The following is a 25,848-nucleotide window of genomic DNA, read 5'->3' as shown; positions in this document are numbered from 1 at the left end:
AATTAAACTTTGTTGTTAGGGTTTGTAGAATCTTTTGGGCTCAAGTGCCGTGTTCTACTGGAGAAAGTTCTCCTTCCAGACGTTTCGTTCTCAGCTGCGGAGAACATCCTCAGTGGCGTTGCAGCCGGAGCAGGCGCTCTTACCTTCTTGGCTGCTGTGCATTGAGCAGCCAAGAAGGTCAGAGCGCCTGCTCCGGCTGAAACGCCACTGAGGATGTTCTCCACAGCTGAGAACGAAACGTCTGGAAGGAAAACTTTCTCCAGTAGAACACGGCACTTGAGCCCGAAAGATTCTACAAACCCTAATGATGTTACCAGCCGTGAAAACCTGAAATCTTTGATAAACTTTGTTGGTCTTAAAGGTGTTAACTGAACTTAGTTCTTACATATGTTGTTAATTCTCTGTATGCTAATTTGCTGCTATTCACAGATTTTATTAACTGTGTCAATCCAATCTTAGCTGTACTTTTGCAGTTTGACTCTAACTAGCCCTTCTTGGCAACTAACCCCTTACAGCCTGCATAATGCTTGAGGAAATCTGTTTCAGTATATCTGAAGAAGTGTGTATCTACACATGCTAAGTCTCTCAGTTCTCACTTATACCAAGAATTGAACTTTGTTGGTCTTGGAGGTGCCACTGGACTCAAACTTCGTTCCATATCTGTTAACTCTTCTATTTGTATTCTGATTTGCTGCGATTCACAGGTCTTACCAATTGCTTTAATCCAGTCTCCACTATACTTATTGTCCAGTTACTTATGCATCTTAACTCTAACTGGTCCCTCCAGGCAACTAACCGCCGCCACCCTCTCTCTACCTATATGTAAGGCTTGAGAAAATATGCTTCAATGTATCTGAAGAAGTGTGCATGCACATGGAAGTTTATACCCAGAATTAAACGGTTTTGGTCTTAAAGGTGCCTCTGGACTCAAACTTTGTTCTACTGCTTCAGATGAACATGGCTGCCCACCCAAATTCATCTACTGGGATTTTTTTAAATGTACATGTGTATGCGCACCCGGAAGTCATGACCTCTAATGACTGACCCCCACTGGGGGCCTGGAGGATATTCAGAGGTGGCTGAAAAGTGCCTGCTCCCACCTCTTGCCTCTGATATTTCCAAGGTGGTCTAACATCCAAGTACTTGCCAGAGTGGACCTTGCTTAGTTTCCAAGATCTGATGAGATCGGGTTTGTCTGGGCTATCTAGGTCAGGGTTTTTTTCTGGAAATTGTAACATGGATATTTGAAGTCAGGGCTCTGGGAATTACAGTTACCAGGATGTGTTTGGGAGAAGTAAGAGAAAGAATAATGAAGGTGAGCTGGGGACGGTAGTGATAGAATAGACAACCGCATCGTCTGTATACAAAGTGTACGCTGTATAGCAGATGTGAAGCCTGTTAAAACCCTGATAGAGCTTAACAGCCAAGAACAGAGAATGCAGGGGTGGAGGACAGAGCAGAGGTGCGCTGGGTGGGGTGACAGGACTATGGGCAGATGTAGTTTTGGTGAATATAAAGCTTGTTCATAATTGTGAATGAGGCTTAAAGGAATTAGCACGAGTCCCTGTTGAAATGGCCGGTGTTGGCAAAGGGATTTGAAGGGCAAGAGTTAGCACCATGGACAGGTCTCACAGTTCTTCTGTGAGGAATGCTACCCCTCACTCTATAGGTCTGGATGGACCATCCCCTGTGGAGAGGGGAGACTCTATATTTAAACTGCAAACACATGTTGGTCTTGCATCAGTTGAACTGTTATGGCTCTCTGGCAGTCAGAGGTATCTAGGCCACCTCACTGAACTACAATTCTAGAGATCCCTGGGATGAGGGAAATTATTTAGTCTGTCATGAGAGCCACTTGGAAAGCCAGTTGCTAAGCCTGGCCCAATTGAACTATGACCCAAGCGATGTGGTTGCTGCAGTGCTTCACAAGAGTGATGTCCAAAAGGCGGGCTCTTAGGAGGGATTTGAAGGAAGGCAGCATCGTGTAAACAGTCTGGGGGAGGATTCCATGTCAAAAAGGAAGTCTTTATCTCTCGAAAAAAGATCCCTTCACAGCTGCGTTGCCACAGACGTTACTCCTACATTACATAAAGTATTCTGCAGCAGCAATTTAAACTTGAACGTATGGATCACAACCAGCTGAAGCCATGTGGGTTTTTTTTTTTAATTGGTGGGCCTTTCCCAAAGTACAAAAAGTGTCAGAGTTTATTTAGCATGTTTTTACCTTGCCCATCCTCCATGGAGCTTGGGGAAGGCATACATGGTTCTCCCCTCCTCCATTTTACTGTCACAGCTACCGGGGCTGGCCCCAGAATGTCTGGCACCCTAAGCAAGGCTAACTTCTGGCGCCCCACCCCCTGCACTGATAACGTCACTGAGTCATGTGGGGGGACGCCCTATTTGGCGCCCCCAGAAGGCCGGTGCCTTAGGCAATTGCCTTGTTTGCCTAGTGGCAGGGATGTCCCTGACAGCGGCCCTGTGAAGAACTTTAGGCTGAAGGAGTTGACAGGCCCAAGAAGTGGCAGTTTCGAGTCCAGCACTAACCGCTACATTAACACTGGCTTTTCTCCTGGAAGATGCTCCTGCTGAGTTCTCTATTGACAGAGATTCCATGAGGGATGAGGCTGAGAAGGGGGAGGGGGGTCTGTCCAAAGTCACTCCAATGAGTTCATGGCAAAAATGCAATTTCAGTTGCAGACTGTCCAAATCATTGCCCAGCACACTTCATCCATGGTACAGTATCTTCCAAACATGTGAAACATGCCCCCCCCCCAAAAAAAATGAAAAAGAGAACGCTTCCCCCACCCCTTTGACCTCATATTCATGGAAGCATATTGCTCTCCTCCCCTGTTACACGAAAGTGTCATGTTATCAATAAGGACAAAAGGGAATCTGCCTGGTTCGGCCAGATGTGCACTTCCAGATTCTATAAAAGTCATGAGAAGACGAGATTGTAATAAGAATCAATAAACTTGCCAGATACATTTCCCTCAAAAGCAACTAACATCAAAGCAGTTCTCTCCTGGCAGTTTTTAATAATATCGATAAACTTGCCAGATAAAATAAATCTCTGTAACAAGCTCTTGAGACTTCTCCGAAGCTGCTGGATGAAGTCCAGCCATTGCTTGGATATCTGATAAGATCGACTATCTACAATCCATTGCCTAACCAACAAATGCACCCCAAACCCTCTGGTCACAATCCTAACATTTGTTATACCCTAGCCCTAAATATGGGGCAGCTGGAAAGGGATTTCATAACACTTGGCTCTTACTTCTAAAGCCACCTTTCTCAGGAATGGAAAAGAATCACCCATCTAGTCCAGCTCTCCAAAAGACTCATCATATGAAAGCCATTTATCATTGCATGACAAGCTCTTTTTTGTAAACGTTCAAGAAGTGAAGAACTCCCTGTATTCTACCGAGAGTCATTCTGGAACAATTAATTTACTTTGAGTTATGTTTGTTCATTCTGGGAACCTAATAATCTGTGAAAACTGAATGCATTCCCATTATTGTGAAATGTCATTAGATCCAATCGACTTTTCTGTTGGTGAAAAAGAAGGGAAAGGGTCCCATGAGACCACTCATACAAGCTATGCTAGGGGCCATAGTATCTACATGGACATAAGTCAGTTTGAGAGCCAGTTTGGTGTAGTGGTTAAGTGTGCGGACTCTTATCTGGGAGAACCGGGTTTGATTCCCCACTCCTCCACTTGCAGCTGCTGGAATGGCCTTGGGTCAGCCATAGCTCTCACAAGAGTTGTCCTTGAAAGGGCAGCTGCTGCAAGAGCTCTCTCAGCCCCACCCACCTCACAGGGTGTCTGTTGTGGGTTGGGGGGGGAGAAAGGTAAAGGAGATTGTGACCACTCTGAGACTCTTGAGATTCAGAGTAGATGGCGGGATATAAATCCAATATCATCATCATCATGGAAGAAGGGCTGAGCAAGACTTGGGGTGAGGGAAGATGGCTGGATCCAATTAGACTCCACAGGCCTCCTCCCTGGGTGTAGAGAGTTTCTGATGCTGTGGGCCAAGAAGAAACAACAATGACTTCTTCCCATCTGGCCTTTTGGAAGCTGACAGAATGGGTGAATCATCAAGGAAAGTAGGAGCTGCTCTGGCGCTTCTTCATCCTTGCATAGGGAGAGGATGATTTCAGCAGGTGCTGCTTCCCTCACACTCAAGACTTGCCAAAATTGGGCACAAAAAGTTTTAAAATTACTAAAAAAGAAATGGAAAAAACTTTTGTCCACCAAATACGATTGTGTACAGGAAAATGCAGTATTGTAGTATTTCTGTTTCATTTTCTCTGTATGTTTGTAAGTATAAAATTTTAAAAAAAATCTTTTTTAAAAAAAACTTGCCAAAATTTATTCTTTAACACAGCTGTGATCATTTATTGGAGTCTCACTGCAGTATTGTAGCTGACAACCTTGCTTGTTCCAGAAGTACTTGGCAGCAAGAGCATCCGCTTGCCATCTGTAAAACTCCCCTAAACAACACCTCCCTTTTATACACGGAAGAAGAAGAAGACAGATTTATATCCTGCCTTTCTCTCTGAATCAGAGCCTCAGAGTGGCTTACAATCTCCTTTATCTTCTTCCCCCATAACAGACATCCTGTGAGGTAGGTGGGGCTGAGAGAGCTCTCCCAGAAGCTGCCCTTTCAAGGACAACCTCTGTGAGAGCTATGGCTGACCCAAGGCCATTCCAGCAGGTGCAAGTGGAGGAGTGGGGAATCAAACCCAGTTCTCCCAGATAAGAGTCTGCACACTTAACCACTACACTAAACTGGCTCTTACAGTGGATCCCCACTGGGCTTTTACTTCACAATAGTTTCACAGCCCATTGGCATCTGGTAGCTACTTCTGTGAAGTAGAGGTCACCTTTGCAGGGAAGGGAAAAACTGAGTGCAGATCTGTGCGTGTACAAGGAGTCTTCTTAACATCATTTACTTAACTTCAAACTGGCACCACAACTTAAACATCTATGCATAAAGTGATACTGAGCCTGAAGAGTTTAAGAGCATTTCTTGAGAAACACCATGGAAATAAAAGTCAACAGATACAGGAGCCTTAGGAAAATAGCCAAAGACAAGCATAATTCTAACTTTTTGACACTGGCTCTGCATTTTTAAGCATTTCCAATGTCAGTACCCAGAGAATTAATAGCTTCAAATAGTCAACAAATGCCTATCCAGATATGTAACAAAATAATAGATTATAATCTTTCCCAAGGATGCTCTATTGTTCCCAAGGGTGCTTTCTTGGTCAGAATCAGCCTGTCCTAGTTTTCGAACAGCCGGCTCCCAAGCCCCTCCTTCAGCCCGTTGCCAAGTTTCAGGACTTCTGGCTTCAAAGATGAAGCAGTTATTGGACTGTTCAAATTCAGGCACTTTTTATTTATTTGATTTAAAACATTTACTAGCTGCTTTTCAACCTTATGGGACTCAAGGCAGCTTAAAAGGCTGTGTGTTTGTGTATGTGTGTGTGTGGGGGGGTACTTGTGAATTGTGAACCTTGCATTGTGCAAGGAGTTGGACTAGATTACCCTGGAGGTACTTTCCAATTCTATGATTCCATGATTCTAAGGCAAACAAAGCCATAACCATCAAAATACATCAAAACCCACAATTTAAAATAACATGTTTAAGGCAGCCAATAAATAGGAAAATTACATTAATCAAATGCCATCCTAAATAAAACCATCTTCAGCTGCCTCCTAAAGACTGAAAGAGGGGGTGGTGGTGGTGGTGGGGGGGGGGGTCACCTCTCTGGTAGGGTTGCCAACCTTCAGGTAGTAGCTGGAGAACTCCCACAATTACATCTTCAGGCCACAGAGATCAGTTCCCCTGGGGAAAATGGGCATTTTGGAAGGTGGACTCTATGGCATTATACCCCACTGAAGTCTCTCCCCTCTCCAAACCCTGCCCTCCTCAGGCTTCACCCTCAAAATCTCCAGGAATTTCTCAACCAGGAGCTGGCAACTCTACTCTCTGGGGAAGTTGTTCCAAAACTGTGGGGCTGCCACCAAAAAGGCTCTCTTTTGTGTGCCCACCAGATGAGCTTCTTTGATTAGTGGAACAAACAGGAAGGCCTCTCCCTGTGATCCTAATTCCTGGGCAGGAACATAAGGGAGAAGAGGGTCCTGTAGCAGTTTACAGTTTGTTTCTTGCTGACAAACTAGAATTCCAAGAATTAAACCATGGTTCAGACTCCCAGCAAGTAATCAGGAAAGAAACTGCTACTTGTTAAAGCACCCACATCTGGCCATCTCAACATAGCAACCGCATCTTCCTTGAAGGGCCTCCCATATAAGTACTAACTAGGGTTGACCCTATTTAGCTTCCAAGATCTGATGGGATAGGACTAGTCAAGGCTATTAAGAATCACCACTGCAGGACAGTAGGAAAGAGGTTTTAAGCAAAAGATGGAAAGATGTGATGGCTCACTGGGAGCATCTTCCCGGACGGTGAGTCAGCAGCTTGATATCAAGGCAGTTTTGGAACTGTCTGTAACATCTCTATAAACAGTTCTTTATGTACCACCCAAAAAGTGTCCTTTAAAAAAAAAGTATTATACTTGGGAGGGAAAACCACCATTAAGTCACAACAAATGTATACTTTTAGTTGTTATCATTTGGGTATAGTTCTTTCTTTTTGACCCAACATGTCTCTCTACCAAAATATTTATTGTATTACATAATAAAATCTAAGCAAAAGAATGTATATGAAGGGGGCCAAGGATGCAATGAACTATAGACGGAAGAAGGCTTTTTTTGTGCTTTAGGGCCAGGATTTATCTGCTCATGGTGGGGTGCTCAAATATTCATTTTTGGATTTATATCCTGCTTTTCCCTCTAAATCTCAGAGTGGTCACAATCTCATCTTCCTCCCCTGCAACAAACACCCTGTGAGGTAGGTAGGGCTGAGAGAGCTGCCCTTTCAAGGACAACCTGTGGGAGAGCTATGGTTAACCCAAGGCCATTCCAGCAGCTGCAAGTGAAGGAGTGGGGAATCAAACCCAGTTCTTCCAGATAGGAGTCCGCGCACTTAACCACTACACCAAACTGGCTCTCCACTCAACCACTACACCAAACTATCTAGTGTACATGACACTTTTAAGACTCTGCACTAACAGAGCATCTTTTAGTTGGTTAGAGCAGTTGTATCTTCTTTTCAGCCAGTGTACGGAGGCTGTTTCTTTTCCAAGCCTGCTGTATTAGTCCTTTTACTGTTAGGAAAAAAGGTCACCAGGTCTCCTGACAGAATGAAAGACCTCTTGCTGACAACTCTTGGCAGAAAAAAAATAGAATTTGAAAAGGGCATTGGTGTTACTTTGGGGGGAAACTCAGACACAATGTCCCACAGACCTAGGATGCACAAGCTATCCCTAGAGCACTGTGATGTCACTTCCAGGTTTTTCCTGGAAGTGACACAACACAGTTTAGCTGACAGCACCCTCAAACAATTCCCCCCCCCCCCCCAACTCCCACTGGTTGCAACTGTAGTCCAGAAATTTCACAGTTTACAGTCTGTTTTATGGTTCTTTGTTGGGTGGGAAACCTTTTTTCTGCCAAGGGCCGTTTGGATATTTCTAACATAATTTGCGGGCCATACAAAATTATCAACTTAAAAAACAGTGCTCCGTTGAGGGAGCAAAATTAATGCAAATGATTGTTTTTTCTGTTTGAAATCATGTGGGGAGAGCTTAATTTGGCGCAACCCCCAGCCCGCTGCCCTAGGCAAATGCAAAAAAAAAAAAGCCCAGCAGGAACTCATTAGCATATTAGACCACATCCCCTAATATTAGCATATTAGGTCACACACTTACTAGCATATTAGGCCACACCATCTGGGATAATCAAGTGTATACTGAACTGGTGATCGCTGGCTCCCACTCCTGCCACCCCTCCCTCCCTTCATGCGGAAACTGCAGCTGCTCCCAGCAGACCTTTAAGGGCACCCATATACCCCAGCAGCAGTCCTTTACAATGCCCACCACTCAGGCTCCACAGAGAGCCTGAGCCAGGCCGGCTGGGCCCCAAGATCCTCGCCCACCAGCTGGGCCCCAGGGAGGCCGCCATGTGGCTCAGCTTGGCCCAGCAATTCCCCAGGGCCAGACCAAGTGATCTCAAGGGTCGTAAATGGCCCTTGGGTCAGGCATTCCCCACCCTATTCTATCTGCTTGGAATGTAGCCTATCGGAAGTATGTATGCCTGACAATTGCCATTTTAATAGTTAATTCATCTGAGCACAACCCCCTACTCAGAAGTCAACTCATCACTGGACAATTCCATGCCCTGCAGATTCATAACCCTGTTTTGTGTCCACAGTTCTTATATCCTGCAGGAGTTCTTCCTGGAAAAGCCATAGTAGAGGTTGTATAGCAACTTCTGATCAATAGCTTGGGTCCAGAGGTCTCTGGTAGTGAAACAGTGCTCTCTGTAGTGTATGTGTGTGTGAGATGGGGACGGGTCATGCCAGACCTCATCTTCCTACAGCAGCCCCACCCCCACTCTGCCCTTCCACCCTGTTTGTGAAGGTCTCCTCACCTACAGGAGCAGAATATCAGAAGGCTCAGTGGGCTATGGGAAGGGGAGGAGGGAAAGACCCTTCCTGCGCACCTTACTTTGGATCTGACTTAGTAGTAGTTGTTGGATCAAATTCCACTTTGAAGCTTTGGGAAATTCCCTGATGCTTCCTGTGGGCGTTTCTCTATGGGTGTTCCCAGTTCTTGGCTCTATTCCTTGTGCAGACTCTGTCTGCATCTTAACATTTTTCATGATCGCTATGATAATACCAGGAAGGTGTCTGGGGTAGTAAAAAATTGTCTCCTCTAATGTTTTAAGAAGTTCCAAGATCCTGTGCGTTGCTGCTGCATACAGGATATTCGTTCAATAGGTCATGCACCGATGCATTCACCTAGTGTGTCCCTTCTCTTGCTCCTGGGTGCTGTATAGCTTCTGCGTACTGCATAGTTCAGCTGCCACTTGGTAAAAGACTTTATATTAACTAGCAGGGCTTTTTTTAAAAGCAGGAACGCAGCTGGCTTGGCACCAGGAGGTGTGGCCTAATATGCAAATTAGTTCCTGCTGGGCTTTGTCTGCAACAAAGCCTTGTGAGAAACAATGGTGATGTCAGGGGGTGTAGTCTAATATGCAAATTAGTTCCTGCTGGTCTTTTTTGTCCAAAAAAGCCCTGTTCACTAGGGAAGAATTCTTCAACCACATGATTTTGTTTTCTTCTAACAGTATTTTGCCACTCCATGTACTGAAAGTCCCCCCAATACTCTGATGTAATTAGGACACAGCTCTCAAAATCTCCTTGCTCTGGACCAGGTTTTGCAATTCCAGATGAGATAACTTATGGAAATACAAACGCATAATGCATTTGTTTGAAGACAGCGACAGTTGCCTGGCTGGCATCCCACTCCCTCCCCCCCCCCTCCAAGGGGGGGTTCCTTGCCCTAATGCAGCGTCCAGAAAACAGGAATTTGACAGCACTTCATAACAGATGTCATCAGGTTTGTAACCTGTTTTTAGAAATTGATTTTAATTGTTATTATATGTTTTTATTGTTGTATATCGCCAAGAGCCGGATTCAGCTGGGATGGGGTGATTAATCAAGTTGAATTAACAACTACTATTACTCCTACTAGCCAAGTGGAATCAGTTTTGATGTTTAAGTTGCCAGTGGACCATCAAGCGACATTCTCAGGTGCTCTCAAACAATCCAGTCACAGCCAGTATAGCAATCAAACTCCCCTTTCCTGAAGTGAACAACTGAAGAACAGCCATCTCCTTGCCAGCTCCCCTGGTGGAGGCAAAGGTGTCCCCCCCCCCCCCCACACCAGGCCCCATCACTCCACTGCTGAGGACTTCCGGTGGGCGGCAGCATAAGCAAGAGGCTGTGGTGATTTCTAAGATCTATAAAGCTCCAAAAACCAGGTTCTAACCTTTGTTTTGTTTGCCAGGAAGATAAAAATGGAGCAGCCAAATTGCTGTGAAGCCCGGGAATCTCACCAAACATAGATAAATTTCTTTGCTTATCTAAATTGCTTAAATTAATTTGAGGGTGACTGAGCAGAGGAGCACTTTTAACATCTGCAGTCTGCGTTGGACTCATGAGTTTATGAGCTTTAAACTTCTGGACTCTTCAAGTCTCTAAATTCCTCTCTTTCCCAAGGATCACATCCAAGCACACTTGTTTATGGTGCTAGTGGTGGAAAGTGCCACCAAGTTGTGGCCAACTTACGGCAACCCTGTAGGGCTTTCAAGGTAAGAGGTGAACAGAGGTTGTTTGCCACTGCCTGCCTCTGGAGAGCCAGTTTGGTGTAGTGGTGAAGTGTGCGGACTCTTATCTGGGAGAACCGGATTTGATTCCCCACTCCTCCACTTGCACCTGCTGGAATGGTCTTGAGTTAGCCATAGCTCTGGCAGAGGTTGTCCTTGAAAGGGCAGCTGCTGTGAGAGCCCTCTCAGCCCCACCCACCTCACAGGGTGTCTGTTATGGGGGAAAAAGGTAAAGGAGATTGTGAGCCGCTCTGAGACTCTTCGGAGTGGAGGGCGGGATATAAATCCAATATCTTCTTCTTCTTCCTCTCTTTGTGGTGACCCGGACTTCTCTGGCGGTCTCCCATCCAAGTACTAGCCAGGGCCAAGCCTGCTTAGCTTCCAAGATCTGACAAGATGGTGCAGGCCTGGGCCATCCAGGTCAGGTCACGGTTGCATATACACGACGCATGGATCAATGTGCACAGGTTCTCCTTGGGATACAAGGGAAAAGAGGAAAAAAGAGAAAGAGCAGTACCTGGTAGAAATCCAGGGCAGGCAACGGGTACCGCTCACTGGGGACCATCACCACGCAGTTGCCACGGATGACGGCGGGAGCCAACAAGCTGATGAAACTAAGCAGCGGCTGTTCATTGGGGCAGGCGATTCCTATGACACCGACAGGCTCTCGGAAGAGAAGGGAGGCACCATACAAGATGGTTTCCTGTTAAGAGAGGGAAGCAAGCAGGCAGGCGTGAAAGAGGGAAGTCTTCCATTCGTTTAGAATACAGGAAACAGGCTGCTAACAGCGACCTGCTGTAATTTCATCCAAGACAAAGACAGCTCATGCTGACTCCCAGTTGGCAGGGCTGGCCCAGTCACTAGGCATTTGCCTACGGCACCAGCCTTCTGGGGGTGCCAAATTGGGTGCCCCCCGATGTGACTTATGACGTTATCAGTTGGGGGGGGGGCAGAAGGTAGCCTTGCCTAGGGAGCCAGACAGTCTACTGCTGGCCCTGGCTTTTGGGTGAATCAATAAGTTGGTTTTAACCTGAAGCTCTAAAAGGGGATCGGGTGATGCACATCTGACTGCTGCTTTTAGGTTTTAAATGGCCATCCTAACTGCTCCATCATTTTTATCATATTATTTTTATGTACGGTAAGTAGGGCTGCCGACTCTGGGTTGGGATATTCTTGAAGATTTTTTTTTGGGGGGGGGGCAGGGTGGAGACTGAGAATCATGGGGTTTGGGGAAGGACCTCAGCAGGGTACAGTGCCCTAGAGTCCACTCTCCAAAGCAGCCATTTTCTCCAGGGAACTGGAGATCAGCTGTCATTCCAGAAGAACTTCAGGTCCCACCTGGAGTTGGCAACCTTAACTGCAAGCCCTTTCAGGCACCAGCAGCTAACAGGTTTGATTAAAATGCTATAAATAGATGCTCTGGGGTTATACGGATTGTGAAAGGGTATAAAAACTACTCCCAAACTCAACCCTCTCTTTCATGCAGAAATCTTCGAAGTCCCATACAGCGACTGAATTCCAGTTCCCCAAATCACCCCCCTCCCAATCGACTTTTAGCACTGAGAATCAAATTTACAACATAAAGTCAAGCAGAGGCATGGCAGAAATTCTCCATCCAAGTAATTATATTTTCCAAGTATTTGGATAAGAAGAAGCCACAGTTCAGACCCAATTAATATTAAACTAGGTCTGGTCCTCTGTACCCTTCCTTCCAAGCTGGCAGCCTGCCCAAAACAGACAGAGCCCTACCACATACACCCAAGTACACTGCCCTGCTGTTTCTCACCTGCACGGCCCCACCGTATTTGTCAGAATACGCCGCCCAGTGGAACAGCCTCTGTACGCTGAGGTCCACCTCCCGCAGGGCCTCTTCTTTCCCTGCACCGGTCAAGGCCTCGAGTCGGGACGCCACTTCGGCTCGACGAAGCTCAAGATTCTCAGCCAGGTAGTACAAAATCTGCGCCCGAGTATGAGCCGTCTGCTTTGCCCATCTGATGAGACCCAGCTCCTTGTTAGTTTAGGAAATCCCAACAAGCCCAGACTCCTTGTTCCCACAAACCCCAATGGCCACAGGGAAACACCTTGCAGAGAGAGCATCAATCCTCTTGAGGAACCTGGTGACTATCAGATCGAGGGTTGCCAACCTCCAAGTAGAGGGTGGAGAAGACACCCTCCCCCCAGAATGACAACTGGCCTCCAGACTACAAAGATCAGTCTGGAGAAACAATTGCTTTGGAGGGTGGACTCTACAGCATTATATTATATTATTTATTTATTATTTATTACTTTACATTTCTATCCCGCCCTCTCCGCAAGCGGACTCCGGGCGGCTAACAACATACATTTTTACAATTTAACCAATAAAAAGCTACAATTTAAAATTATTTAAAACACTTAAACATTTAAAACATTCCATTGCATTTTTGGTGCTGTATCACTATAATATAATTTAACGTAGATATAAATGTAAATGGTGATCATGGTACTCTGTAACGGTGTAAAGTGGCAGCTCTCTCCCAAATTAGGTTAGGTCTCAAAGGCCTGTCAAAACAGTTCGGTCTTACAGGCCCTGCGGAAAGTAGAAAGATCCCGCAGGGCCCTTATGGCCTCTGGGAGAGGCCACAGTTCTGGCACTGCCACCAAGAAGGCCCTAGCTCGCGTCTGCCGCAACCTAGCTTCCCTTGGTCTAGGGATGGACAACAGATTTTTTTTGTCCCTGAACGCAGTGCTCTCCGGGGAACGTGTGGGGAAAGGCGGTCCCGCAGATAGACAGGCCCCTGACCATAGAGGGCTTTAAAGGTCAATACCAACACCTTGAAACGGACTCAGAACACAATAGGTAGCCAGCGCAGCTCTCTCAGCACTGGCCGAATGTGCTCCACCGGGGGAGCCCCATTAGCAGCCACGCTGCAACGTTCTGCACTAGCTGTAGTTATACCCCAGTGACGTCCCTTTCCAGGCTCCAACCACAAAATCTCCAGGAATTTCCCAACCCAGAGCTGGCAACCCTAACCTGAGGCAGCAATTTTCTGTTGTCAATTGACTTAGCTCTGGAACTCTTTCCCCAGGGACATCTGTCCTTTTCTGTCATTGTCTTCTACCAACAGATGAAGATTTTTTCTTTTGTTTGGCATTCCTCTCAGAGATCCCTCCTTCCTGACCAATGTTTTAATTGTTGTTATGTCTTTGTATGTATTTTAGTTCTGTTTTTCATTGTTTTAATAATTTTTTGGGGGGAAAGTGTATTGATTTTTAATGGTTTTAAGATGTGATTTTATTAGATATGTTTTGCTAGCTGCCTGGGCCCTTGTGAGGGAAGAAAGGTAGGATATACGTTTTGAAAATAGAGTTTCATTCCAACAGTGCTCATAGAATATTTTTAAACAAGTTGCAGCAGCAGCTATCACTAACAGCACAAGGATCTTCACTATGTGACTGAAGACAATCTGGGTGTGCAAGAAAATGTTTTTAAACAATATGTTCATTTTAAAAGGTGTCCTGTTAAACAGAACTTCTGCCTGAAATGTTGAAGAATTACTGTTTGAGTTATGCATAATTTCACTCCCTGAGATTTTGTCAGTGGCTCCACCTCTAGTGGCAGCCATATTGTGGCCGGCTCCACCCCTAGTGGCAACCATCCAGTGTCAGAATTCCAAAGGCACCCTTTTGCTCAAAAAAACTAGGGACCCCAGGGTTAGAGGATGACTTTTTTTGTGATCACAGTCAGCTTTGCCCTTCTATTTATTTATATGCTACAAAACTTTTGTCACAGCTTTAAGGACAATGTGCAGAGGCATGGATTACATTTTATGCAACAGTAATCAACCATATGCTCATTAAAATACCAAATCTTGAAGGCTGAAACAAAAAATCATTCTGACTCCAAAATTTCTAGACTGGCTCCTACAGCCAAAGAAAATTTGTTGCAGCCTGTTAAGTCTTTGGTCCAAACAGCTCTGTATTGCCTTGTTTGATTTGGTAGGGGCTTTCCAGGGCCTCAGGTAGAAAAAGGCCTTTCCCAAGATGCCTCCCTCACTTGAGATCCTGAAATTGGAGGTGACAGACATGGCATAACCTTCCATCCAAGTTGTTAGATTTCCCTGAAAATTCATCAGAAAGTAAAGGAGCCAAAAATGTATTAATGTTCAGCCTACACTCTAGGCCGCAAGACTGTTCTCCTGAGGAGTTCAGAACACTGTCTTTCAACCTGACCCTCTGCCTTCTCACAGTTCCAGTTCTTTGGAGTGCACTGCCATCCCAGGCCTGGGAACAGAAACATCATGGCACAGGATGATAGCTGCTGTCTGGGTCTGTGCTTTACCTGTATGTCACTCAATCCTCTCATCAAAACATATTTCTGAAAATGACAAACGTATAAGGTTTCAAGAACCAGGTTGGGAAGTTCTTGGCGATTTGGGAATGGAGCTGTGACAGACTCAGGAGACCTGGGGAACAGGCTTGCAGCTATTGGCTGGAACGTTGCCCTAGCAACGTAAAAGTAACAAGATGAGTTTTGCTTAGCAGTGGAACACCTCAGAATTTGAGTCTTAGCTGGGGGGGTCTTCGAGAAAAATCTTCAGAGAAGGAATCTGAAGTGAAGACTGAGCTTAGGCTGGTCAGTTGTAAAGACAACTGAACGAGGGGCTGAGATCAGCCGGTGAGGCTGGGCTCCTTGGGGGAGACAGAGCTGTGTGGTCTCTGTCTGGAAGAGAGAGTTTTAAGGCAGTTTGAAACTCTGAGGGAGATTTTGCCAGCACACCAGGCAATCTCCGTGTACAAACTAGATCACACAAATACACACTGAAGGGAGAACTGGATTCTGGTGGTCAGCAGGGTTACCCAAGACTCAGACCAGGAAACTAGTTACAAGGTGCGAGTCCTGGAAGCTAGTGTGAGAGGGTCTGTGAGGGAGAATATACTGGCACCAGCCAGGAGTTCTCTATGTGTGTGTGGAAAGAGTGATTGTGGTTTGCTATTTTTATTATTTTAAAATAGCTAAAGCTAGGGCTAAACAACTGAAGTAACAGCATTCTGAGTGCCCAGAAGGCACAGTCTGTGTGAAGAATTCAGTAGGATTCTGAAGCCTGCCTGTTTATGTTAAAGATCTTCTCCAAGTGTTATTTGTTATATTTTACCTCAGCCTGATAAACTCTCTACTCTCAGTAATTTATTTATTCTGCCAACCATCTGCCAACTGATTTGCCTTTTGAATATTGAAGTTATAATCAATATTATTTTATCCCTCTCCCTTATTATCTAATAAATATTTTTGTGGTTTTTGAATTTTAAAACGGTCTGGTGCCTAATTTTGAAAAGTCTGACAGGATTTCTGTAAGTGTGACTGAGGGAAGGTGACTGAGGAAAAATTCAAAGTAGTTGCCCTTCCAAGCAGACATGGACCAAGTCCTTCACAGGAGCCTTGAGAAGACAGGGACCCCACTGAGATACAATGCCCTAGAACCCACCCTCCAGAGCATCTATGTTCTCCAGGGAACTGAACTTTGTAGACTGGAGATGAGCTGTAATTCCAGGGGATGTCTGGGTCCCACTTGGAGGCTGGCGTCCCTACAAACCTGGGCCCCACCTGGAGATTGACAGTCATAGAAGAAGGTGACCATAGATTTATACCCTGCCCTTCTCTCTGAATCAGTCTCAGAGCAGCTTACAATCTCCTTTATCTTCTTCCCCCATAACAGACACCCTGTAAGGTGCGTGTGGCTGAGAGAGCTCTCACAGAAACTGCCATTTCAAGGACAACTCTGTGAGAGCTATGGCTGACCCAAGGCCATTCCAGCAGCTGTAAGTGGAGGAGTGGGGAATCAAACCCACTTCTCCCAAATAAGAGTCCACACACTTAACCACTATACCAAACTGGCTTACCAGCATTGCCTGAGTAGGAAGGAGAGTATAAAGCTGGGAGACATTACAAGATTAACATGAACGGCAGTTCTCTTCTGACCTTTCAACCCATCAACAAGACACAGCATCCTCTAGACATCTGCCTATTCTTGGCAGCTCTTGCATGTCCTATATTAATTATTAGTGTTATTACTACGCTCTTATTTATTTACAACCTGCCTTTCTCCCTGATGAAGGACCCAAAGCAGCTGAACTTGTTCTCCCTCTCTTCATTGGTATATTGCTTTTCAGATTATCTTTTTTGCTGGCAACGTGCCGAGTTAGAACCGGAACATGAACACAGATGTACAAAGCACGTACATCTGGGGAAAGACGGCAGACTTCCAAACTTAGTGGTAGCTCAGTTCTTCTAGGTGATGTATCTGATGTTTTTGTAGAAAAAACCCAGCAGGAACTCATTTCCATATTAGGACACACACCCTGAAGCCAAGCCAGCCGGAACTGTGCTCTGGTGCATTCCTGCTCAAAAAAGCCCAGAACTTTGAGTGGCTGGTCCTCTGGTTCACACAAAGGTTGCCTTCCAGAATTACAATTGACCTCCAGACCGTAAACATCAGTTCCTCTAAAGAAAACAGCTGCTTTGTAGGGTGAAGTCTATGGCATTACATCCCTCCCAGGCTGCCCTTCCCACGTTCAATCCCCAAACCTCAAGAAATTTCCCAACCTGGAGTTGGCAACCCTATGCCTTCCACATAGATATGATGTTTTCAAATGGATCCATATGTGATGTTTACTGTTGTGTCCCAGAAGAACTTCTTGCAACATGACTATTTCCTGGCATTCGCTATCTGAAATCATGTGCAGTCCTTCCAAGACAAAGTCCTGTGGGATCCGTCCGTCCGTTTCTTCCTGTTTACTTATTCAAGATACAGGACCAGCTGGGGCACCAAGCAGGGTCTTTTCGGTTACAGCTGCTATCTTAGGGGGAATCAGTTGTCATCTGGAATCTGTCATGGTCCTTTTCATGTACAAGGCAGAACGTGATTTTAGAGTATCAACATTAAAGCACTGATAATGCACTTTTTCATTAGACTTGATGTACTCTTTAATAGTTTAGTAATTTTTGTTTTTCATTGCGTATGGTTTTCACCAAAGAACAAGTGGGATTTAACCAGGGCTTTTTTGTAGCAGGAACTCCTTTGCATATTAGGCCAAGCACCCCTGATGTAGCCAATCCTGTTATTACAGGGCCTACTGTAAGCTCCAGGAGGATTGGCTACATCAGGGATGTGTGGCCTAATATGCAAAGGAGTTCCTGCTACAAAAAAGCCCTAGCCTTGTCCACTTTTTATAAATTTTATACCACCAGATATGCTTGAGACTTTCCTGGGACATAAGGTAGGTGCCACATTAGGAAATGGAAGACCTAACAGGGGAGGGGAGCCATCAAAAAACCACATGTGACTCCCAAACTAGTGAGCATCACTGTGCTAATATTATTGGCATGGCTTTTTTTGTAGAAAAAGCCCAGCAGGAACTCATTTGCATATTAGACCACACCCCTCACATCATTGATTTGCGCAGGGCTGTTTGTAGAAAAAGCCCAGGAAGGCCTCATATTAGGCCACACCCCTTGACACCAAGCCTGCCGGAACTGCTCAAAAAAAGGCCTGATTGTTGGGATTCTGCTATCACAGCTGGGAGTGGGGTACAGTTGAGGGAATGTTGCTAAAAGAGGCTAGGAACAGAATACTGGCAGGTGCTATGCCATTAAACTAGGCACCTCCTCCCATTTAAAACTTTTTTTTGCATTTCTGTGTGCGTGCACCTAGGTCTGGAGGTCACAGCGACATTCAAAGAAGTGGCTTGATAATCTGCCTCTGCCTCCCATCTCTGGTATTCTCTGGAGGTCTCCCATTCAAATACCTGCTGGGGTTGGCTTTGCTTAGCTTCCAAGATCTGGCAAGGCTGGGCTAGCCAAGCGGTGTTGGAAAGTGCTGTCAAGTCACAACCAACTTATGGTGACTTGGTAGGGTGTTCAAGGCAAGAGACGTTCAGATGTGACACCTATGCCTGGAAATCACAAAGACCTCCGGCGACTCCTATTGGATCATGGAGGACATTCAGAGAAGTGGCTTGATAACCTGCCTCTGCCTCCCAGCCCTGGTATTCCTTGGATCCAAATACTTGCCAGGGTCGGCTCTGCTTAGCTTCCGAGATCTGATAAGATTGGGCATGCCTGGGCTATCAAGGTCAGGGCAAAAACATCTCTTTTTTTCTTCCCCACAACGTATTTCATGACGAGAGACCCAGAGCTGAGCCTGTTGCTGGCAGATTGTCAGAGGGAGGAAAAACTCAGAGAGGCCATGCCGGCAGGAAAGGTTAAATCCAACAAACAGCTCAAAGTCCAGCTGCAATCGACATGGCAAAGGCCCAGAAAGCCTCCTGCTCCCCGACACGAGCCCAGGGGGGTAAACAGTGCTATGGATAAGGCAGGAGACAAAATGAGAGCCTGTGCGCAGGCGGAGCAAGCATTGACCTGCTGGACGGTGAACACCACACCCCATTTCTGGGAAGTTTCTGAACCACCACACCCCATTTCTGGGAAGTTTCGGGAAGTCAGGCTCAGTTTATTGCTGCCAGTCAACATTTGCCAGTATTTCCTTCTAAGCCGGATTCCCAAAACTGCTCAACAAATGGAAGCAAGAGAAAGATGGGGGTGAGCCCAAGCCTCTAGTCCTCTATAACTCTTGGGGATTAGCTACCTGAAGTCTACAGAGCTGCAAGGGGTGGTGCTTTCAGGACCTAGAAGGAAGATTTGCTTTTCCTTCTAACACAGTCTCTGTCACTCTCCCGCCCCCATGCCAAAAACACCTTGCAAATCTCACCCACCTGGTCCAAAGCCAGAATTTAGTGATTAAGGGTAGGTTCCGGGATGGGGGCTGTGGCTCAGCAGCAGAGCACACCTGCTTTCCTTGCAAAAGGTTCCCCGTCCCTGGAATCGCCAGCAAAAAGACCTCACAGGGCAGGCATTGGGGAAAGTTGGCAATACTGAGTGAGATGCACCAACGGTCTGACTTGGTAAAAAGCAGTTCCAAATCTGCATGCATTCACTTAGATATATCTGCTCACCCTCCTTAAACGAGGTCAGGAGCACAGTTGAGGGGGGGCATTATCTGGAGTTTTATATTGCAATGTTTTTAATTATGACTTGTGAGCTTCCGTCAGCCTTTAGAAAAGGTGGGATATCTATCTATCTATCTATCTGTCTGTCTGTCTGTCTGTCATCCACCCAATTTAAATTGAAGTCTTGGGTGAAGAAGTGCTTTCTTTTGTCTGTCCATCAGTTTATTATTTATTTATTTAAAAGGTATCCTGCTTTCTGAAAGCAGCTGCCAATGATATTACAAAAAAAAAATACAATACAAAACCTTCCATCATAACCACCTCAAGCAGGAAATAATCAATAGTAGCACTGCCTACATACACTGCCTGAAACCACTGGAGCCAAAAACAACAGAAATATACAAAGCCTTCACTGAGTTTAATGCATTTTTTTTAAGCAAAAAAACCACTTTGGAACAGAATTGCCTAAAAAACGTTCCGAGACTTGGACAGCGAAGTGGTTTTTTACTCACTTCTTTGGAAGGGTGTTCCAAAGAACAGTTCAGCTACAGAAAATGACTGTGATCTTGGCACAGGGGCCGGATCTAGAAGTGTGAGGGAACAAAACAGGACCTCAGTTGATACAGGAAAAGGTCATTGTCTGCCCCCTGAATTGTAGTCTTCATGGAGAGAGGGGGGGGGGCAAAGATCGAGTTATTCCATTATGCTGATAGTGGAGCTTTCCTTCAGGGCAAGATATTCCTAACACCAGGGGGAGGCCCCATCAATAGTAGAACAGACCCATGGACCCAGCCAAAAGTTCTTTGTGTGCACATGTGTGGGGAAACACCCAGGGGCATTATTGCCCCCTCTCAACTGGGCAACAGGCCCCACTTGTCCCATCCCCTCCCCCCAATTCCCCAGTCAGACTCACCCAGGGGCAGCCTTGTGGGCCACTTCCACAGCATTACGGATATCTTTGATGCTCCCGTCTGCCACATAGGCCAGGATTTTGCCAGCGTGGTCGAGGACCGCTTGGGAACTCATAGAGTCCGGCCTCTTCTGGACTCCCCCATAGTACAGCTTGTAAGTTTGGTCCACACTGCCAGCATATGAACAAACAGGAACAAGGATCAAGGGACAAGTCCTCTGCCTTACAGTGATCGTGTTCAGGCTAGTTCCACCAATCTAAAGGATTCCCCCAAAAACAACTTTAGGAATTGAAGTTCTCTGAGGGTGCCTCCTATCTTTATGCTTATTTTTAAATTTCTATTCCATTTCTTCTTCCAAAGTAGCTGATCACATCGTTCTCTCCTGCTGTACCCAGCGAAGACAGAGGTCCTTTGTGTGGGCCGCGGCGCTCTAGGAGGGGAAATAGCTCTCCCAGCTCTCGATGGCGCCTCATTGAAACCAGCGCGCCAGGTAAAGAATCTGGGTGTTTTGCTGGAGCCTTCATTATCAATGGAGGCCCAGATAGCAGCCACTGCCAAGTCAGCCTTCTTCCATCTGAGGCGGGCAAGGCAGTTGGCCCCCTACCTGGAGCGTCGCGACCTCGCAACAGTGATCCACGCAACGGTCACCTCAAGATTGGACTACTGTAATGCCCTCTACTTGGGGCTACCTTTGTGCCGGACCTGGAAACTGCAGCTGGTGCAGAACACGGCAGCCAGGCTACTGTTAGGGCTCCCGAAATGGGAGCACATACGGCCAGGGCTGCGCGAACTGCACTGGTTACCAATTGCATACCGAGTCCAGTACAAAGTGTTGGTTATTACCTTTAAAGCCTTATATGGCCGAGGACCAGCCTACCTGAGGGACCGTCTCTCCCCATATGAACCCCAGAGGGCACTGAGATCAGTTGGGAAAAACAAAATGATTATCCCTGGACCGAGAGAAGTCAAGCTGCAAAACACCAGAGTGCGGGCCTTTTCAGCTGCGGCCCCGGTCCTATGGAATCAGCTCCCAGAGGAGGTGCGGGCCCTGCAGAATCTCGACCAATTCCGCAGGGCCTGCAAAACAGTCCTCTTTAAACAAGCGTATGCCGGTTACTGAATTAGGACCTAGAGTAGCTGTGTCTCAAGACTCTCGTCAGTATAGATACTTACACTGGCAGGCACCAGCGTCAGAATATTATTATGCTGCCAGATTAATTTAACTCAAACTGTGAATTTTAAATTTTTTTTAATTATTAACGGGTTTTTATAATGTTTAGATGTTTTTATTGTTAACTAAGTTTTATCTATTACCTATTGTTGTACATGTATAGATGCTGTTAGCCGCCCTGAGCCGCCTTGGCGGGGAGGGCGGGATACAAATAAAATTTATTATTATTATTATTACCTTATCCACAAAACATCTGCCTTGTGAAGCAGGTCAAGCCAGGACTTCCCAGCACGGTGCCTCCAGGCACCACGTCAATCACCAACTCCTTCCCTGGCACCCACTGAGTGTTTTTAGAAAGTGGGCAGCGCCATGTGGGGTTTGTGCCCAGCAGGGGTTCTGATTGGCTGTGCAGATTAAGAAGCATCCTATTCAACAGAGTTTCTGCCTTCAATGTTGAACATTTACTATGAGAGCTATGCATAACTTCACTTCCTGACATTTTGGGGACATTTTGGTTTCACCTCTTAGGGTAGCCATTTTGTGGCTGCACCTGCCACCCTGTGTCAGGATTTCAAAAAACTTGGAGACCCCTGGGGTTAAGATAAGTGAGAAGCCCTAAGTCACCCATGTAGACCAAAGATTCAAACCTGGTTGTCCCAAATCCTAGTCCACTCTCCTTGTTACAAATCCCTCAGTCTGTCCTAGTTCCATAAGTGGGAGATGCAGGGCAGGCCATCTACAGGCAAAACTTATCTAATAGCCGTAAGAGTAGCTGCGGTGATCCATTACGTGCCAGTTATCTTAATGCAGTCAAAGTTTATTAGGCAAAGGGGTATAGAAGAGAGAAAGAAAAAAAAAAAGACTCTCTCCAAAGGGGGGGGGGAAATCTGGGTAATGAGTCAAGGCGGCACGGGGGTTTCCCAGAAAAGAAGGCATTTATCTATGAGTAATAAATTAGAGGGCAAACAAACCCAGCCTTCTCGAAAAAGTAGATTGCATTGGGGTGAAACAGTCTAAGGGAAGAGAACCAAACCGTCAGAACCCCCTTGCAACAAAAAAACGGGGAAAAAAAAATGTTGAGCGAATAGTAATAGATTAAAGCGACCATCCAGTGTATTCTCCTTCTTCCTCCCTTTCCTTTCTTTTGCAGCAGCACACATCTAAGGCCCAAACATAATTACGTCTCCATAGACCTTCCATTCCCTCCCTGTGGCCTTGATGAGTTCACAACAGTTGATAGTTATAAAGTTCTCAGGAATTCTTCCGCACTCTGAGGGGAGTAGAATGTTTTACGCTTCCCTTGCTGAATCACGACCATGGTTGCAGGGAACAAGACAAAAGCTTCATTACTTAGTCATTATCAAAAATTGTCCAATGTCCTTTTATTTTCCACACTTTTTCTACGTATCTTCTAAACTTTTTCCACTCCATCTTAAATACTTCTAAATCATAGTCTCTTAAGGTTCTTGTCAACTTGTCCATTTCACTCAATGTCATAACTTTTACAATCCAATCCCATTTCTCTGGTATTTTTTCTTGATTCCACAACTGCGCATACAATGTCCTAGCAGCTGAGAGCAAGTACCAAATTAAAGTTCAATCTTCTTTTGGAAATTTTTCCATTTGTAATCCCAACAGAAAAGTCTCTACAACTTTATTAAATTTGTATCCCAAGATCTTAGAAATCTCTTGTTGAATCATCTGCCAGTACTTTTTCGCTCTTTCACAAGTCCACAACATATGGTAGAAAGAACCTTCATGTTTTTTACATTTCCAACATCTATTTGGCATCTTATTGTTCATCTTTGCCAACTTTTTGGGAGTCATATACCATCTATATATCATCTTAAAACAGTTTTCTTTAATACTCTGACACGTTGAGAGTTTTATAGAGTTCTTCCACAAATATTCCCATGTGTCCATCTGTATTTCTTTATTTACATTAATTGCCCACTTAATCATTTGAGATTTCACTACTTCATCTTTTGTAGACCATTTTAAAAGTAACTCATAGATTTTCGAAATTAATTTTTCATTATCTCCAAGCAGAACTTTTTCCATTTCTGTTTGTTCTCGTCTTATTCCTTCAGTTTTAACATCGCTTTCCACCAAACTTATTTGTTGCATTTGAAACCAATCATATTTATTATTCAACTCTTCAGCAGTTTTCAATTCTATTTTACCGCTTTGTATTTTTAGTAATTGATTATATGACATCCCTTTTTCCTCTCCTGTCTCAGCTGTTATTCTTATTACTTCTGCTGGCACTATCCATGGTGGTTCTCTCTCATCACCATATTTCTTGTACTTCATCCAAATATTTAGTAGATTATTTCTTATATAATTGTGAGAAAAAAACCATCCGACTTTTTCTTTCCATAGTACATATAAGCGTGGCAGCCGAATTTATTTCCATGACCTTCCAACATTAAAAGTTTTTTATTCAACAGAGTCACCCAATCTTTTATCCACACTAGACAAACTGCTTCATGATATAATCTTAAATCGGGTAGTTGAAATCCTCCTCTTTCTTTAGCATCTGTTAAAACTTTTATTTTAATCCTTGGTTTTTTTCCTGGCCCATACAAATTCTGAAATCTTTCTTTGCCATTTATTAAATTGTTTACTGTCTTTCACAATCGGAATAGTTTGAAACAAATACATTATTCTCGGCAAAATGTTCATCTTAATTACAGCTATTCTACCAAGCAGTGACAGATTAAGCTTGTTCCATTTTATCATATCTTCGTCCATTTTACGCCCATTTTACGCCATAACTTTTTCATAATTGTTTTTAAACAAATCAATATTCTTCATTGTTATTTCCATGCCCAAATATTTTACTGTAGGGGTAATTTCACATCCCGTTAATCTCTGCAATTCCTTTTGTTTACTTACTTGCATATTTTTACACAAAATTTTTGACTTTTCTTTATTAACATAAAGTCCCGCCAATTCTCCAAAGTCTTTTATTTTGGCTAACAACAACGGTGTTACTTGCATAGGATTTTCATTTATAAACATTATATCATCTGCAAATGCTCTATATTTATAGGAAAATCCTTTAATTCTCACTCCTTCAATTTCTTCATCATCCTGTATTTGCATCAATAAGATTTCAAGAGTCATTATAAACAACAATGGTGAAAGCAGACAACCTTGCCTTGTACCTTTGCTGATTTTCATTTCTTCTGTAAGATCTGCATTTATACATAACCTTGCACGTTGTTCAATATAAATTGCTTTTATCATTCTTATAAAGTTTTCCCCCAACTTTATTTTCTCCATTACTGCAAACATAAAGTCCCAATTCAAATTATCAAAAGCTTTCTCTGTGTCTGCAAAGAATAATGCAACTTCCTTCTCTGGATGTCTTTCATAGTATTCTACAATATTTACAACAGTTCTAATATTGTCTCTTATTTGCCTTTTAGGGAGAAAACCCGCTTGGTCTTCCTTTATAAAGTTTATTAAATATTGTTTAACCCGTTCTGCTAAGATTCTTGTGTATATCTTATAATCATTGTTTAATAATGAGATTGGTCTATAATTCTTGACATTAGTGACATCTCTATCTTCCTTTGGAATCAACGAAATTACTGCTTCCTTCCATGTATTTGGTATTTTCCCATTTATTCTTATCACATTCATTAATTTTTGAAGTTTCGGTATTAATTCTTTTTTAAACTTTTTAAAAAATTTGATGTAAATCCATCTGGTCCAGGTGCCTTTCCAATTTTCATTGCATTAATCGCTGCTTCAATTTCTATTTTTTCAATTGGATCATTCAAAACTTTTTCCATTTAATCAGTTAAGGGTGCTATTTTAATCTTCTGCAAATACAATTCCAACTTTTCCTTCTTTACTTTAACGCTTTTAAATAGTTTAGCATAATATTTAAAAAATTCTCTCTCTATTCCTTCTTGATCTACCATCTCTCTTCCATCAGCCACAATTTTATTAATAATTTTACTTTCTCTCTTTTTCTTCAATAGCCAGGCTAAATATTTTCCAGGTTTATTTGCTCCCTCAAAAGATTTCTGTTTTAATTTTTTCAAATTCCATTCCAATTCTTTATTTAACAGATATCTGATTTGTGCTTGCAATATTGTAATCTCCCTTATAATTTTCTTTTTTCCTGGTCTTTTCTTTAATTCATCTTTTTTCTTAATTTCATTTTGAATGTCCAACATCTGTTTATCTTTTGCTCTCTTGTCTTTATTATTCAATGTTATTAATAATCCTCTCATTACTGCCTTGTAGGCATCCCATACCGTCTGAAATTCTATATCCTCTCCGTCATTTACTTGGAAGGACACTTTGGTTTCATTTTCTAGAGGTGTCACTATTTCTTTATTTTGTAGTAAATCTTCATTTAATCTCCATCTTCTTGACTTTTTTGACAATTTTGTAATCCACATTATTGGGTTATGATCAGCTCCTATTTTAGGTAATATCTCTATTTTCTTCGTTATATGTCCCAAATC

General features: G+C 44.1%; 1 protein-coding gene across 2 annotated transcripts in view; it reads right to left on the bottom strand.

Annotated features, from left to right (window-relative positions):
• ALDH16A1 (aldehyde dehydrogenase 16 family member A1) overlaps nt 1–25,848 on the bottom strand; it is a 94,161-nt gene that overhangs the window by 28,973 nt on the left and 39,340 nt on the right. For both annotated transcript variants that reach the window (XM_060255704.1, XM_060255703.1), the window contains exons 14-16: nt 20,193–20,360; nt 12,081–12,285; nt 10,812–10,997 (exon numbers count right to left, since the gene is read on the bottom strand). In XM_060255704.1, the coding sequence (XP_060111687.1) occupies nt 10,812–10,997; nt 12,081–12,285; nt 20,193–20,360 (559 nt within the window). The remainder of the gene's footprint in view (nt 1–10,811; nt 10,998–12,080; nt 12,286–20,192; nt 20,361–25,848) is intronic.

Source organism: Heteronotia binoei, chromosome 15, assembly GCF_032191835.1.
Source record: "Heteronotia binoei isolate CCM8104 ecotype False Entrance Well chromosome 15, APGP_CSIRO_Hbin_v1, whole genome shotgun sequence".
NCBI lineage: Eukaryota > Metazoa > Chordata > Lepidosauria > Squamata > Gekkonidae > Heteronotia > Heteronotia binoei.
Note: the sequence above shows the minus strand (reverse complement) of the source record. Positions and strands in the feature narration are given on the sequence as shown.